We start from the raw sequence: 18,053 nt of genomic DNA on the forward strand, positions 1-18,053 counted from the left end.
ACTGCACAACTGCAATGGGAAAACTGACTTTTTCCATCTACTATAGGGAACACTACAACAGTAGTGCATTCTGGATTGCTCTCTGTAGGGACAGTTAATGTCTATCTCATGAGCTGATAGTGCCCTCAAAGACACCAATATCCACAAAACAAGAAAGATTGACTGATAATATCTACAGTATGAAAGAGCTAACTTCAATTTAAAAAAATGCATCCCACTTTAGAATCATGTAACTCAGATTTAAAAAAAAAAAAATCAAATCCTCTTTCCACCCCACAAGTTAAAGGGGGGGGGGGAGGCATATACAGTGGGAGTCTAACACGGTCTGTGCTGCGTCTAATACTATTCAATATTTTTATCAATTTCTTGGATAACTGAGTGGAGAGTATGCTTACAAAATTAGTGGCAAAAGCAGGGAGGGGTTCCTAGAACTTTAGAAGACTAGACTGGATTAGAAATTAAAACGACTTTGACAAATTGTCTGAAACCAACAAGATGAAATTCAATAAAGACAAGTGTGAAGTATTACACCGAGGAAGAAAAAAAATAAAAAGCACAACTACAAAATTAGGAATAACAGGCTAGGCGATAGTACTGCTGAAAAAGGATCTCGGGGCTGCAGTGGATCACAAGTTGAATGAGTGAGAACAATGTGATGCAGTTTCAGAAAAGGCTAATACTCTGGGATGTATTAACAGAGTTGTATGTAAGACACATCAAGTAATTGTCCCATTCTACTCAGTGCTGGTGAGGCCTCAATGGAGTACTGAGTCCAACTCTGGGTACCATCCTTAAGGAAAGTGAGAGTGTGTCCAGAGGAGAGCAATAAAAATGATAAGAGGTTTAGAAAAACCTGACTTATGAGGAAAGGTTAAAAAAAAGGGGACATGTTTACTGAAGAAAAGACGACCGGGGGGGGGGGACCTACCAGTCTTCAAATATGTTAAGAGCTGTTATAAAGAGGATGGTGATCAATTATTCTCCACATCGACTGAAGGTAGGACAAGAAGTATTCAGCTTAATTTGCAGCAAGGGAGGTTTAGGCCTACACTACATGTCTACACTAGCGAATTTACAGCGGTGCAGCTGTACCGATGCAGCTGCGCCAGTGTAAGATTGCTCAGACTATCAGACAGACTATCAGGGTTGGAAGGGACCTCAGGAGGTCATCTAGTCCAACCCTCTGCTCAAAGCAGGACCGATCCCCAATTTTTGCTCCAGCTCCCTAAATGGCCCCCTCATATAGCCGCTCTATGCCAATGGGAGAGAGCACTCCAGTCGACATCATAAACCCACCTAAATGAGCGGTGGTAGCTATGTCACAGCCCTGAGCAACATAAATTTTGCCGACATAAGTGGTAGCGGAGACATGGCCTTAGGTTAAATATTAGGAAAAATTTTCTAACTGTAATGATACCTAAGCACTGGACTAGGCTTCCAAGACAGATTGGAATCACCCTAGCTGGAGGCTCTGAAGGAAAGATTAGACAAACACCTGTCTAGGTGTCCTTGCCCTGCCTCAGCACAGGAGAGCTGGACTAGATGACCTCTCAAGGTCCCTTCCAGTCCTACATTTGTAGTTTTATGTTTTTCTTTTTAAAATATCACCATTTAATCAGTGTTGCAGATGTTCATATATCATGTCATTTCATGTTATTTGGCTTAGACATTTCATATCTATCACAGAACCTATCTTCCACTATCATCACAATATCATTTCACATGAGAAACAAGACAATATTTAGAAGCAGCTACTTAAATAATTTACAGGTACCTTTCAATGACTGTTCCATTTTGAATCATCCAAATATCACAATATGTGCGCACTATCAGCATAACGGCAATAAGTACCAAATAACCTGTCTAATACAAAACAAGCAAAGCAAATAATTAATGTTTAGTAATGATAACACAAAAATTAAAAGTTTACCTAATGGAAAATTATCAGGAAAGTAGAAATCTTCCACTCCTTTTTAAGGGAAACACTTTGCTTACTTTATAGGACAGATTCTAATATGTAATGTTTTCTACAACAAAAGTCCATTACTACACTTGTTATCAGGAAGATCTCTTTTGAAGAAGAGGTTACTTTTCTGCATTCTAAAAGCTACTATGGTTTATTACATATACCTACAGCTATGTTTTAGTCACAGGTATTTTTAGTAAAAGTCATGGATAGTTAACCAAAATTCATGGTCCGTGACCTGTCCGTGACTTTTACTGTATACCCCTGACTAAAACTGGGGGGAAGGGGGGCTCAGGGGAGGCCTGAGTATGGGGGGCGGGCAACATGGGTGCTTGGGGGAGGCACAGGTGCTGGAGAGGGGGACGCGGCCCGGGGGGCGTTGTGGATGCTGAGGAGGGGGACGCGGCCCGGGGAAGGGCTGCAGGTGCTCGGGGGGGTGCAACCCAGGGTGGCGCCACCCAGGGTGGCGCCGCAGGTGCTGAAGGGGTGGGGGGGTGGGGCTGGGGCAGGTTTCCTACCCAGATCCTGGGAAAAACGGCAACCCCAGCTCCTAGCTCCACTTGCTGCCTCCATTGTGCCCCAAGCCCCAGTTCTGCAGCTCCCATTCGCTGGGAGCCATGGCCAATGGGAGCTGCGGGGCAGTGCCTGCGGGCGGAGCTAGGAGAGTTCCTGTCACCGTTCCAGGGATTCCCCCCCCCCAGGTAAGCACTGACCTGCACTCCAATCCCCAGCCCTGAGCCCCCCCACACCCAAACTCCTACTGCTGGGGGCCCGAGACTGCCCCAGCAGCAGCCACTGGCCCATGGGCTGTCCGAGCTGCGCAGGGGGCTCCTAGAACAGCCACACTGGGCTGCTGCAGAAGTCATGTAGGTGACGGAATCCACGGAGCCTTACATATAACCCACTGAAAACTGTACACCACACATGACACAAGTATTCTAACAAATGGAGAGAAAGCGTAGACATGTCAAGGAACAAGCTTATGTACCAAATTTAAGCATTTAGGGGCAACTTTTCAGCCTAGAAAGCCGAACAATGCGATCTGTAATGAGCCTCTAATGCCTGTACATCAGAACTTTCGTTCAGAGTTCAACTGATTCTTCCATTCCAAAAATATCTTCAGATGCTTACAGAATATACAAGTTTGGTGTATGGAGACCCCCGGTTGGTGCATACAGCAAAGAATTTTATCTTGCAAAAAACTGCAGTCTGAGCAGTTTTCCTAGGAAGACCTTCATTGATTTTGGCCAAAATGGCTCTCTAGTAGGCAGAACTTGGCCCCCAAAAGCTAAATCACGATTCACAGTGATGGTTATTAACCTCTGGAAGAAATTGCCAAGAAAGGTAATCAATTCTCCATCATATATAGTAAATCAGCACTAGCTGTCCTTCTAAAAGATACTCTACAGCTCAACCACAAGTTACTGGGCTCAATTCAGGAATTACTAAGCAAAGTTCCATGGCCTATGTTATAACAGTCAGACTAGATAACTATTTAATTTTAAAATTATCTACTTGTGAACTTCAATTTCTAAAATTTAATCAAAAATAATGTTTTTTAATGTGCCACTAGTGACATGCTATTTTTCTAGTCTAGTACAAGTAAGAGAACAATGTATTTATGTTTTCTGAGCTATGATTACAAAAAAAAGCTACATGACTAAGAAGTTTGATCATTTTTATTTGTAACTGGATGGCAACGCTTACCTCTTTACAAAATGTTCTAGGGACCATTATTTTCAGGATTCGACATATTCTTGCAACGAACACTCTGTCCACGACTGCTCGCTCTTTTTTCCCTTCTTTCTGCATAGCATGGACAACATGAGACAAGAAAATTTAGGTCTTTTGTGTTCAGTTAAATTGTTACAACAAGCAGATAGGGAAAAGGTCGTATCCACATTAGGAACAAGTTGCCTTGTGCGGTATCTTGACATTTCTCTGCAATTAAAGTATGTTACAACATACCTGAATTACATGCCATGATTTATAAAACTGTAGTTCAATACTTAGTTACATTAAGAGTTATAAAAAACTAAACTAGATAGATACAAGCAATGCAGACCAGTATATACTCGTTCATAAGCCGAATTTTTTTAGTAAAAAAGGGAAGCATCAGAGAAGGGGGTTGGCTTATGAACGGGTATAGAGAGGGAGAGGTGGGACACAGCCCCTCCACCCAACAAAGGGAGCAACGATAGGCAGCACAGCCAGCAGAGCCAGAAGGGAAGAGGTGGGGCCAGAGTCTCGCCGCTTCTGGCCACTCTGCTTTCCCCCCAGCCTCCAAAAGCAGCTTCAGCTCCGGGGTTGGCAGGCTGCAGCCGTGCCACTCGGCCCCGCCCACCAGAGCAGGCTGCAGCCGTGCCACCCTGCCCACAGGGAACATGCTGCAGCCGCACTGCCCGGTCTGGCCCACCGGAGCAGGCTGCAGCAGCGCTGCCCAGCCTGCTGGAGCAGCTCCAGCCAGGCCAGACACATCCTCTCCTGGCCCTCCCCAGATAAGGTGGGAAGGGATGGGATGGGGAGAATGCGGGGGTCCTGGGCTAGGGGTGGGGTCATGTGGGGGGTTATCACAGGGGTTACTCCCCTGACCCCCAGCTTCTCCCCCCCAAAAAAATTTCCCCACCAGTTGCTGTCCTGGCCTGTCAGGGTAAACAGCTGGCGTCCTAGGACACTTTGTTTACTTAGGTTTACCTCTGTGCCTACAGATGCTCGAGGTAAACAAACCATCTCGGCCCACCAGCGGCTTATCCTGATGGCCTGGGAGCCAAAAAGTTTGCCGACCCCGGAATTATAGGGTCGTCTTATGAATGGGTCATAAAAATTTTCCATTTTTACTTATCCATCTTGGGGGAGGGGGAGGTGTTGGCTTATATATGAACCGGCTTATGATTGAGTATATACGGTAATCTTCCACACTGGGCTCCGTTAGCATCAGATCAGTTTACCTATATTTTAAGTTACCTTAAAACAGATGATATAGACCAAGAGATACTGACAAAAGGCTCATTTTAAGACTCATCAGAACTGAGTAAAAATTAGGTTTGTCCAGGGTGGATAAAAATCAATGATTTTTTTTAAAAAGTCAAAAAAAAATCACATTTTTTTAATTTAAACCAGATTTTTTTGATAAAATCCTTTGAGGAAAAAACCTGTCTAAGGATAGTTTTAATTAAGATACGTTATAGCTCAAAGATATCTCCTTATAGAATAGGGATTATAAATTCTAATTCTATAGTATGAGAATATATTCATGTAATGTTTAAGAAAAGTTTTGTAAATGAGTTCCAATAGTTCATGGATTAGGGACCCAATTTTATGGGATTCCAGGGGCTTCTGTACAGATTATTTAGGTTAATCTTTTTATCTACCCAATGCAACTCAGTGCTCAGTCTTGAAGATACCATAAGATACCATGCTTAGTTTTGCAGTTCTCAAACTGTGGATTTGTGTCTCCAGAGATAACATGTTGTTAACAGCAAAAATGTTTTAAAATAAATAAATTATAGAGGTGAGAAATAACAGACCTCAACCCTATCGTCCCTCTGCAAATTTGTGTACACAGTCAATCCCTTACCTCTCTCTAACAGTGCAAAGTTTCAAAAAGTTCAATGAACAGAAGACTGTTGGGGGCAGAACAGATCTGAACAAGAAGTCTGGAGATAAATGTGAGAAGGGAGGGACAGGCAGCGGAAATAAAAGTGTAACCGTTTGAGCAGCACATTCTAGAAATCTTGAGGTCTTTCTGAGTGTAGCCTTCATTGATTTGAGATCTACCATACCATTCTCTCACTAGAATGAAAAACCTACAAAGGCAGGAAAAATAGGTAACTGGTGAAAAAATTGCCGTTTGTTTATGCAACAAACTCTCCTTTCCGGATGACTGAGAACCCACACTTCATTAATATGGTACAGTCATTAAGACGAGGATTAAGACAGTCCACCCAACAGAACAGATGTCGCAGGCAAATTGCTGGATAAAGTGTATGAAAGAGAAATTGAGCAGTGTGCAAAAGGTCTAGAGGGTAAAATTGTTAACCTGAGTCTTGATGAGTGGAGCAATGTCCACACTGAACCTGTTGTATGTGCTTGTGCAACAACAGAAGAAGGGAATGTCTTCTTTACAGAAACAATTGATACATCAGAAAATGCACACACAGCAGAATACTTACAAGAAGTAGCAGTAAAAGCTATAACAAACTGTGAAAAAAATTCAAATGTCTAGTACACAGCTTGGTCACAGACAATACTGCAAATGTATCCAAGATGAGAAGAAATTATTCAGAAGAGAGTCCCAAGCTAACAACATACGGTTGCAGTGCTCATTTGATGCACCTCCTAACCAAAGACTTCAGTGTTCCAGAAGTAATGGCTATTGTTGTTGAAATTGCAAAATACTTCCGTAACAACCACTTTGCAGCAGCTGCTCTGAAAAAAGTGGGAGGAACCAAGCTAACTCTCCCACAAGACATGCAACGGAACTCAGTAGTGGACTGTTCTGAGCACTGTATCAAGAACTGGCCTACTCAGATGACAGTTCATGAACAAAATTATGAAAAAATAGATGGCCAAAGTTCCCTCACATGCTGAAGCCTATTTCTGTAGCGTTGAACAAAATGCAGGGAAATAGCTGTTTTATTGCTGATGCTGTTGAAATTTGGAAAGAACTGAGTGAGATCTTAAAAAGAGAAATATGCAATGACAGAGTTAAATTACAAGCATTAAAAAAAACGAATGGGACAAGCACTATCTTCAGATAGTTTTCTTGCAAATATTCTCAATACTCGGTACCACGGTCAAACCTTAACTGCTGAAGAAGAGGAGTTGGCTATGACATGGACATCCAGCAATCATCCCTCCACAATGGCAACTATAGTAAACTTCAGAGCTAAGGGGGAACCATACAAGAAATATATGTTTGCTGATGATGTTTTAAAGAAAGTCACACCAGTGGAAGTCATTTAAGCACTTGGATTCAGAGACTGTTGAAGTGATAATCTCACTTTTAACAGCAGTAGTTTCTTCTGCCAGTGTAGAAAGAATATTTGCTTTTGGACTAATTCATTCCAAATTGAGAAAGCGTTTGGGACCTGAAAATGCAGGAAAGCTTGTTTTTCTTTTCCAGATTATGAACAAACAGGAAAATGAAGGTGAAGACAACTAAGTTAGCTGCAGAAGCCAATATTTTATGTTTCTCATGTTGACCTGGCTGACGTAGTTTAATTTTTGTTTTTTTGAAAAATTTCATTTAACTATTTTAGTTAAAAACAATTTTAACAAAACCAAACCTGATTTTAAAAAACTTGAATGTTTAACTAAATTCAAAAAATTCATGTTTGTTTTGTTAAAATATTATATGTTTGCTTTTGAAGAAAAAAATCCAGAATACATAATGTTGTTTTAGTTAAATAAATCAATTTAAATGTCTGTCTGGTGATGTTCTCCTCCTAATACAACATGGCAAGAAAATCCTCCAAATATTAATGATTAACCTGTTGAAGTGGAGATAGTTCACCTCCCAACGACTTCATAAATATCTGCTTCAATTACCTTTGGTAAATTTAAATTAGCAGCAAATCTATCTAAAAATCAAGCAAATATAGTAACAGTAAGGCCCCGATTCTGCACACTCTTATATGCAAGATATCCCACTGAAGTCAATGGGGGTACTGTGGTGCATAAATTTAAACATGCACTCAAATGTTTGCAGGATCATGGCTTACAAAGGCAGTGGACAGACAACAGATCAGGCCACAAGAAATTCTAGCAATGAACATTGGACCACTGGCTTGACCAAACTCTCAGGCCTTCTCTGCTCTCTAGAATTCAACAGTTTATAACTGAACTCATGGCATACAGTTTGTTGTGTCTATAACAGCTCTTGCAGGTTTGCATCACATCCACACTAGCATGGATCTAAACTGTTCCACTTGCAACCTGTTCTGGATACCCATCCCACAGTTCCCAACACAGTTTCCAGAAACAGGACATTCTGGAGATTTCAAAAAAATAGCTGTGCACTGAACTATTAAGAGGGTTACTTGAACTTCAGGTAGCCTGTGTCCATACTATCACTGACAATGGTTCACGCATTGTATTCAGCCCTGCTGTAAGCAAGTACAGTCCAAATGGTATTTAGCACATTTATTAAACTGTTTGAGAACATTTACTTGTGGACGCAGAACACATTACAAACAGGCCAAAACCAATAAACACTTTTTAGCATGATAAATTTCTCTAGGGTACACCGGCCTAGGACTATGTTGCAGAAATTATACGAAAAAATTGCTTTTTGTGCCATGTTGCTTAATTGTTCTGGAAACTATTACAACCTAAGGTCCCAGTCTATTTAGCGCCATGCAGGCACTCAGGGAACCCGCCCAGGGACTGGACGGGGGAGCAGCAGCCCTCCCCTGGCCCCAACCTAGCCTGGCCTCCAACCTGCTGTGGCCGAGGAAGGGGCGCCTATCCTGCAGCCCCAGCACTGCCACAGCGGGGAAAGGCGCCTCTCCTGCCCCCGGCCCAGGTACTGCTGCGGTGAGAGAGAGCTGAGAGAGTCCTCTCTCCCTGCCGTAGCCCCGGACCATCCTCCTACACAAGTCCCTCATTCCTGGCCCCACCCCAGAGCCCACACCCTCAGCCAGAGCCCTTACCCCCTGCACCCAACCCTGAGCTCCCTTCCCACACTCCAAACCCCTGGACCCAACCCCCACCACGTGAATTTTGTTACATGCACCAATACATCACCTCCATATTGGTGCACGTAACAAAATTCATTCCGCACCTAGGTGAGAAAAATTAAAGGGAACACTGATTACAGCGCATTAAAAAAATAGAGGTGCCCTGCAAAGTATTTCTTTAAAAATTGGGCTTGTGCTCCTTTTTCACCAAAGTTGTTTTTTATTTTTTGTTTTGTTTATTTTGTGTGCTTACTTTTCAGTTTAGAAGTATCATAAATGTCAAGCCCCATCTTCTCTGGTTTTGGTGGACGATGTGCTAGATCATGTTTATCATGAGCTCTCATACTAATTGAAGGGGTGGAATAAAATCTTGAAGACATACATTCTCACTAAAGTGTTAGTCACTGAAATTAAATACATTGTTAATAAAAAAGCCAAACAGTGACTAAAATATCACTCCCCTGCCCTAACTTTCACTTGCTTTGTTCTTAAAATATCAGTTTCTCTAGGTCTCCAGTCACAGAGAGTCTTTCCGGACTAGAAAGGAAATGAATTTCTAATATTAAAAACAAGCAGAAAAAACATTTCAGGCCTTGGTTATGCAGCATAAAGTGCCTAGTACTGACATTTACTTTTTAGCAACTCTTGAAATCTCATCTTATTTTATATTGTACTTTAAAAATCAAACATACAAATTTTGGCTTAAAAAGGTGCATTTTATTTAAAAAAAGAAACCTGAAATTGTTGAACTTTCAAAAGGCTTTTGTTTTTTAAAAAGGATTATAATGTCAGATTCTACACTAATTTCAACACTGAAAATTAGGAAAAAAATATTAGTGATGATCATTTTAAACATCAAATGAACTATTCCAATCAACTAATGCCAGTGTTTATAGGCAAAAAGAAAAGGAGTACTTGTGGCACCTTAGAGACTAACCAATTTATTTGAGCATGAGCTTTCGTGAGCTACAGCTCACTTCATCGGATGCATGCCGTGGAAACTGCAGCAGGCTTTATTTATACACAGAGAATATGAAAAAATACCTCCTCCCACCCCACTGTCCTGCTGGTAATAGCTTATCTAAAGTGATCATCAGATGGGCCATTTCCAGCACAAATCCAGGTTTTCTCACCCTCCACCCCCCCACACAAATTCACTCTCCTGCTGGTGATAGCCCATCCAAAGTGACAACTCTTTACACAATGTGCATGATAATAAAGTTGGGCCATTTCCTGCACAAATCCAGGTTCTCTCACCCCCTCACCCCCCTCCCAAAAACCACACACACAAACTCACTATCCTGCTGGTAATAGCTCATCCAAAGTGACCATTCTCCCTACAATGTGCATAATTAAGGTGGGCCATTTCCAGCACAAATCCAGGTTCTCTCACATCCCCCCCACCCCCATACACACACAAACTCACTCTCCTGCTGGTAATAGCTCATCCAAACTGACCACTCTCCAAGTTTAAATCCAAGTTAACCCAGAACATCTGTGGGGGGGGGGGGGGGGAATAGGAAAAAACAAGAGGAAATAGGCTACCTTGCATAATGACTTAGCCACTCCCAGTCTCTATTTAAGCCTAAATTAATAGTATCCAATTTGCAAATGAATTCCAATTCAGCAGTTTCTCGCTGGAGTCTGGATTTGAAGTTTTTTTGTTTTAAGATAGTGACCTTCATGTCTGTGATTGCGTGACCAGAGAGATTGAAGTGTTCTCCGACTGGTTTATGAATGTTATAATTCTTGACATCTGATTTGTGTCCATTTATTCTTTTACGTAGAGACTGTCCAGTTTGACCAATGTACATGGCAGAGGGGCATTGCTGGCACATGATGGCATATATCACATTGGTGGATGTGCAGGTATACGAGCCTCTGATAGTGTGGCTGATGTTATTAGGCCCTGTGATGGTGTCCCCTGAATAGATATGTGGGCACAATTGGCAACGGGCTTTGTTGCAAGGATAAGTTCCTGGGTTAGTGGTTCTGTTGTGTGGTATGTGGTTGTTGGTGAGTATTTGCTTCAGGTTGCGGGGCTGTCTGTAGGCAAGGACTGGCCTGTCTCCCAAGATTTGTGAGAGTGTTGGGTCATCCTTTAGGATAGGTTGTAGATCCTTAATAATGCGTTGGAGGGGTTTTAGTTGGGGGCTGAAGGTGACGGCTAGTGGCGTTCAGTTATTTTCTTGTTAGGCCTGTCCTGTAGTAGGTAACTTCTGGGAACTCTTCTGGCTCTATCAATCTGTTTCTTAACTTCTGCAGTTGGTATTGTAGTTGTAAGAAAGCTTGATAGAGATCTTGTAGGTGTTTGTCTCTGTCTGAGGGGTTGGAGCAAATGCGGTTGTATCGCAGAGCTTGGCTGTAGACGATGGATCGTGTGGTGTGGTCAGGGTGAAAGCTGGAGGCATGCAGGTAGGAATAGCGGTCAGTAGGTTTCCGGTATAGGGTGGTGTTTATGTGACCATTGTTTATTAGCACTGTAGTGTCCAGGAAGTGGATCTCTTGTGTGGACTGGACCAGGCTGAGGTTGGTGGTGGGATGGAAATTGTTGAAATCATGGTGGAATTCCTCAAGGGCTTCTTTTCCATGGGTCCAGATGATGAAGATGTCATCAATATAGCGCAAGTAGAGTAGGGGCTTTAGGGGACGAGAACTGAGGAAGCGTTGTTCTAAATCAGCCATAAAAATGTTGGCATACTGTGGGGCCATGCGGGTACCCATAGCAGTGCCGCTGATCTGAAGGTATACATTGTCCCCAAATGTGAAATAGTTATGGGTAAGGACAAAGTCACAAAGTTCAGCCACCAGGTTAGCCGTGACATTATCGGGGATAGTGTTCCTGACGGCTTGTAGTCCATCTTTGTGTGGAATGTTGGTGTAGAGGGCTTCTACATCCATAGTGGCCAGGATGGTGTTATCAGGAAGATCACCGATAGATTGAAGTTTCCTTAGGAAGTCAGTGGTGTCTCGAAGGTAGCTGGGAGTGCTGGTAGCGTAGGGCCTGAGGAGGGAGTCTACATAGCCAGACAATCCTGCTGTCAGGGTGCCAATGCCTGAGATGATGGGGCGCCCAGGATTTCCAGGTTTATGGATCTTGGGTAGTAGATAGAATATCCCAGGTCGGGGTTCCAGGGGTGTGTCTGTGCGGATTTGATCTTATGCTTTTTCAGGAAGTTTCTTGAGCAAATGCTGTAGTTGCTTTTGGTAACTCTCAGTGGGATCATAGGGTAATGGCTTGTAGAAACTCGTGTTGGAGAGCTGCCGAGCAGCCTCTTGTTCATATTCCGACCTATTCATGATGACAACAGCACCTCCTTTGTCAGCCTTTTTGATTATGATGTCAGAGTTGTTTCTGAGGCTGTGGATGGCATTGTGTTCTGCACGGCAGAGGTTATGGGGCAAGTGATGCTGCTTTTCCACAATTTCAGCCCGTGCACGTCAGCGGAAGCACTCTATGTAGAAGTCCAGTCTGCTGTTTCGACCTTCAGGAGGAGTCCACCTAGAATCCCTCTTTCTGTAGTGTTGGTAGGAAGGTCTCTGTGGATTAGTATGTTGTTCAGAGGTATTTTGGAAATATTCCTTGAGTCGGAGACGTCGAAAATAGGATTCTAGGTCACCACAGAACTGTATCATGTTCGTGGGGGAGGAGGGGCAGAAGGAAAGGCCCCGAGATAGGACAGCTGCTTCTGCTGGGCTGACAGTATAGTTGGATAGGTTAACAATATTGCTAGGTGGGTTGAGGGAACCATTGCTGTGGCCCCTTGTAGCATGTAGTAGTTTAGAAAGTTTAGTGTCCTTTTTCAGCCAAGCTCTGCGATACAACCGCATTTGCTCCAACCCCTCAGACAGAGACAAACACCTACAAGATCTCTATCAAGCTTTCTTACAACTACAATACCAACTGCAGAAGTTAAGAAACAGATTGATAGAGCCAGAAGAGTTCCCAGAAGTTACCTACTACAGGACAGGCCTAACAAGAAAATAACTGAACGCCACTAGCCGTCACCTTCAGCCCCCAACTAAAACCCCTCCAACGCATTATTAAGGATCTACAACCTATCCTAAAGGATGACCCAACACTCTCACAAATCTTGGGAGACAGGCCAGTCCTTGCCTACAGACAGCCCCGCAACCTGAAGCAAATACTCACCAACAACCACATACCACACAACAGAACCACTAACCCAGGAACTTATCCTTGCAACAAAGCCCGTTGCCAATTGTGCCCACATATCTATTCAGGGGACACCATCACAGGGCCTAATAACATCAGCCACACTATCAGAGGCTCGTATACCTGCACATCCACCAATGTGATATATGCCATCATGTGCCAGCAATGCCCCTCTGCCATGTACATTGGTCAAACTGGACAGTCTCTACGTAAAAGAATAAATGGACACAAATCAGATGTCAAGAATTATAACATTCATAAACCAGTCGGAGAACACTTCAATCTCTCTGGTCACGCAATCACAGACATGAAGGTCGCTATCTTAAAACAAAAAAACTTCAAATCCAGACTCCAGCGAGAAACTGCTGAATTGGAATTCATTTGCAAATTGGATACTATTAATTTAGGCTTAAATAGAGACTGGGAGTGGCTAAGTCATTATGCAAGGTAGCCTATTTCCTCTTGTTTTTTCCTATTCCCCCCCCCCCACAGATGTTCTGGGTTAACTTGGATTTAAACTTGGAGAGTGGTCAGTTTGGATGAGCTATTACCAGCAGGAGAGTGAGTTTGTGTGTGTATGGGGGTGGGGGGGATGTGAGAGAACCTGGATTTGTGCTGGAAATGGCCCACCTTAATTATGCACATTGTAGGGAGAATGGTCACTTTGGATGAGCTATTACCAGCAGGATAGTGAGTTTGTGTGTGTGGTTTTTGGGAGGGGGGTGAGGGGTGAGAGAACCTGGATTTGTGCAGGAAATGGCCCAACTTTATTATCATGCACATTGTGTAAAGAGTTGTCACTTTGGATGGGCTATCACCAGCAGGAGAGTGAATTTGTGTGGGGGGGTGGAGGGTGAGAAAACCTGGATTTGTGCTGGAAATGGCCCACCTGATGATCACTTTAGATAAGCTATTACCAGCAGGACAGTGGGGTGGGAGGAGGTATTTTTTCATATTCTCTGTGTATAAATAAAGCCTGCTGCAGTTTCCACGGCATGCATCCGATGAACTGAGCTGTAGCTCACGAAAGCTCATGCTCAAATAAATTGGTTAGTCTCTAAGGTGCCACAAGTACTCCTTTTCTTTTTGCGAATACAGACTAACACGGCTGTTACTCTGAAACCTGTTTATAGGCAGTGATTGTTACAAGACATGTTGCCAAACTTGTAACACTGGTTAATTTAATGTTTGTAAAGTACTTTGATACAAAAAGGTCAGCATTTTACAATCTGCTTCTATCCCACAAAATGGTCCTGATTCTTCTCTTGGTTACTGTGATGTGATATTGCAGTAACTTCATCAAAGCCAATGGTATTGCACTAGATTTACACTAATGTACACAAGACCAAGATCTGTCCCTAGCTATCAAGAGCAAAGGCATTTTCTCGTGTCATAACATTTATTCATAGTAACAAAGAGGCTGGACCCTGCTCCCATTGTAGTCAATTCAGCAAGACTGGGCCGGGAATCTTTCTAGCCATTCCTTTGCTATAGCTAAATTATCTGTTACACAGTGAAAAAACAATGATATAGAAAGGTTTTAAAAATTATCTTGTCTTAGGGTACAAGATGATCTTGGAACTAAACAATTCATGTCTCTCAGCCTCTACAGATAAAGGTCCCAAATATACAGACCTTATATTTGTTAAAGACTATCTAAAATGTACGCTTTTTTTTTTTTTGCGCTTCTGCTGCTTAATACTGCATTAACAGCCTGACAAGGGTCCACCCGCCCTTAAAAAAAACACTTTTTTTAAAAAAACAAAACAAAACAAAAAAACCAAGAATGCCAAATCTGGTATTCCAGTTTTACTCGTGTACTTTCTTTACATATCAGGGCTGATCTACAGTTGAAAAAGTTGTAAAAATACAATTAAACTGATCTAGCAACTTAAGGTAAATTTATGTAAACAGGATTTAAAACAGTTTATGTGCTTTTACATTAAGGCTTTGCACTGCTGTAGGTTGACTGATTTACAGTTCATTTAGTTATTCCATTCAATATTTCTAGTCTAGGCCAGAATTCAGAGCACTTTACCAAAAACTATCACTAATTAGACTCTCTTTCCCATATTTCTAGAACAGACTACCTTGGCATATTATTAAGTGATAGGTATGCTGAATCTGTAAGATGTCCTTCCGCCAAATGTTAATAAAGCATAAAAGTTTAATAGATGTTAAAATTCTAGAGTGGCTAAAAAACTCCTTCTACTACTTCTTTAGTGATCATGGAGTTGTCCCAGGCACATAAGACCTGAACATTTAATGAAAGACAGACAGACAGACAAACAAAACAAACCCCGTCAGGCCTTGATTATGCACCATGACAAAGCAAAAAGGCACAAGGCTATTTTTTTTTCCTTTGGAAAGTAACCTTTAAAGAATTTGAAGACATTGAAGCCTGATATAAATAAAATGGGTACATTTTGAAACTTAAATTTATAAAATGCTTTGTGTTTTTCCCTTACAAAAGGAAGCTTCAGTACCTTCTTTAAAAAGAAAAGACCCCACAATCCAGTACTCAAAATCAAGAAACCAACCACCACAAATCTATGCATCCTCTTAGCTACAACTACGATAGCTCAGATTTGGAAAGAATACAAGAAGTTCAATTTTGGGAAGAAGAAGATTAATTAAATCTAAACCATATTTTATTGGTATTATTTAAAATAAAAAATAAGAAATAATTACCTCATTGTTCTGCAATGTTGGTTTTTCATTTTTCTTACTGTGGAGGAAAAAAGGATTTTACTTAGCTTTTTTCTAACATTTTTTGGTACTTAATTTTGCAATATCTTGGCCTCTTTAGAAAGTTTTAAAAGAGCAAGGGGATTTTCAGGAAAGACGTGGCATCTATATGGTACAGTACAATACACTATACAGCAAAGTATTTTATGTAATCTGAGAATTGCAAGTGCACTTTATGCACCTGTACCAAATCTAGTTCAGAATGTCTTGTCATTTTGTTTACATTTAGGAGTACAGTAGAACTAAACAAGCCATCAGAAGTCTCACCTGACACTATAATCTTTAAAAAGATTAAGAGGATTATGTTTTTGCTTATGTTCGACAAGTCTGATTAATTTCTTGCACATAATTACCAAAAACCATGGACTGATTTGCTGAAATTATTAGTCCAGATTTCGAAGATTCTAAGCACATTGCCATTAGTTTTGCATATTCATACCTGTAAATCTTAAAAGTATTTACCAAGTATATTTACCAGTATATAAATCTGGGCATTTTACCAGGCACTCCCATCACTGTTGTATTTGAGTACCCTACACAAATAAATGGATGTCATGTTCTGAATACCCATAAGGGATGGAAAGCATTATCTTCCCCCATTTTATAGAGAGGGAATTGAGGCACAGAAAGATTAAATGGCTTACACACAGCAAGTGTCTGACAGAGCTGGGAACTGAACTCCTATTTTCTTAGTTCTAAACCACTGCCTTAGCCATAAGACCACTCTTTTTTTCAAAACTATGTATTTAACAGAAACATTACAACGTTTTTTCACTCTCAGTGATAGTAAAATACTTAATCCTGGGACTTTATGCTATATGTTGTTTTCTATATTATACATTGCTGGGATTTTCATTTAACAAATGAAGACTCTCCAAGCAGATCTGCAGTTGCTCCACTGACTAAAATGGAGAGATCTGTGCCCAGGTACAAGTTAAAAATCCAGTCATTTTAGCTTTGATGTTTCACCCTATATACAGGGGCTGAACCAGTATGTTTTGTATGGCATTTGACATGTAACTACAAACAATATTATAATAGAGATTATTATTTTAGATAAACCTTTTACAGAAGAAATTAGACTTCTTGAAACCAGATTTCTGAAAGAACTTTTTTCCCTCCTGTATTTCTCGAAACAGTTAAAGAAAAACTCATTTACTAACAATTGTCATTAATTAGGAGTTCAAAGTACAAAGTCACTTCCTTTCCAATATTTCTAGAACAGAATACTTGGGCATATGAGAACACTGAATCACTGGACGGGAAGAAAGGTGGTAAACATTCAGAACGTACACAGAATAAATTTAAATATGCTCAAAGTTTAGAGCCCCAAATTAAGTTCTCTCAACAAACGGATTAGTTCCAAAATAAGTTTTTAGCAGAGGCCCTGAGGCTGTAACAGCATGCAGTTGCAGATGTCACCTCAGAAACCCAAGATGGGGTATCAGAAGTAGCAGGCAAAAAGAGGCAGGCACCAGAAGCAGCACCAATGTCTGTGCTGGGTGGCTACTAAAGTACCTATAATGTGTCCAACCATCCTGCCATGGCAACAGTAGCATCCTCCAACACTTGCACCTGAAAGCTCTGTTCTGACTGCACTGAAAAAGGGTCCAGCACTAAGTGTACGTTTTAACAAATCCCTGCTGGAAGGATCCATGTGTGTCATGGCCCAACCAGAAGAAAGAAGAGAACTGAACTACATAAAAGGGGAGGAGGTAGGAGGAAGGGGAGGAAAAGGGAAAGATGGAAGAGGAGACCTGCAAAGCGGAGCAGGGAGAGCAAGGAAGGCTTTGCTGGTGTAACTATACCAGTACACAGGTCCAGTGACACAACAGCACAATTAGGAGAGATGAAGCAATGGTAATTTGAGGCTCAGTGTTTCACAAGTCACACATGCCATGAACTTCACAGCAGTGACAAGGAAATGCTTGTTTTATAATCAACCCCTACAATGAAAAAAACCAGAGAAATGTAAATTCCATTACATAACACAAAGAACTAACAAGTGAATCCATTGTCATTTTAAATAGTAAAAGTTGTATGTCTTAGCTATAAGGGTATTCGGTTGATAAAAAGCTGTGTCACAGAATGTTTGTTACAAACTTACTTCTAAAGGCTGATTGCTGTAGGGTTTGTTTGGTTTCTCTGTTTTCCCCTCCTTAAGAGCCTCATTTCTTCAGCTTGGTACACACTGGCACTAATCCAGATTCTATTATCTTATTGTAAAGCTTTCTGTAGGAACTGTGGTTACATGTTCAGTGGATTCAAAGGCCAAAGAATACCCTCAAAATCAGATAGCAAGAGTGGTGGCTGTGAGCAATACTGCATTATATTGTGACCAAATACATTCGGGTTTAGAAAAAGATTCTCCACTATTCCAGGCCTCTCTCTTACATACAAAGAGGGTCACACACTTAGTTGCTTACGTAAACCAAGCACTGTGTACTTGTGGCACCTTAGAGACTAACAAATTTATTTGAGC

General features: G+C 41.5%; 1 protein-coding gene across 1 annotated transcript in view; it reads right to left on the bottom strand.

The window, feature by feature from the left end:
• The window catches only part of ABCD3 (ATP binding cassette subfamily D member 3), a 70,556-nt gene that overhangs the window by 27,108 nt on the left and 25,395 nt on the right, over positions 1-18,053 (bottom strand). Inside the window, exons 2-4 of the mRNA XM_084635752.1 lie at positions 15,515-15,551; positions 3,674-3,772; positions 1,775-1,863 (exon numbers count right to left, since the gene is read on the bottom strand). Coding sequence (XP_084491878.1) covers positions 1,775-1,863; positions 3,674-3,772; positions 15,515-15,551 — 225 coding nt within the window. The remainder of the gene's footprint in view (positions 1-1,774; positions 1,864-3,673; positions 3,773-15,514; positions 15,552-18,053) is intronic.

The sequence above is a fragment of the Lepidochelys olivacea genome (assembly GCF_965140295.1).
Source record: "Lepidochelys olivacea isolate rLepOli2 genome assembly, chromosome: 8".
Lineage (NCBI taxonomy): Eukaryota > Metazoa > Chordata > Testudines > Cheloniidae > Lepidochelys > Lepidochelys olivacea.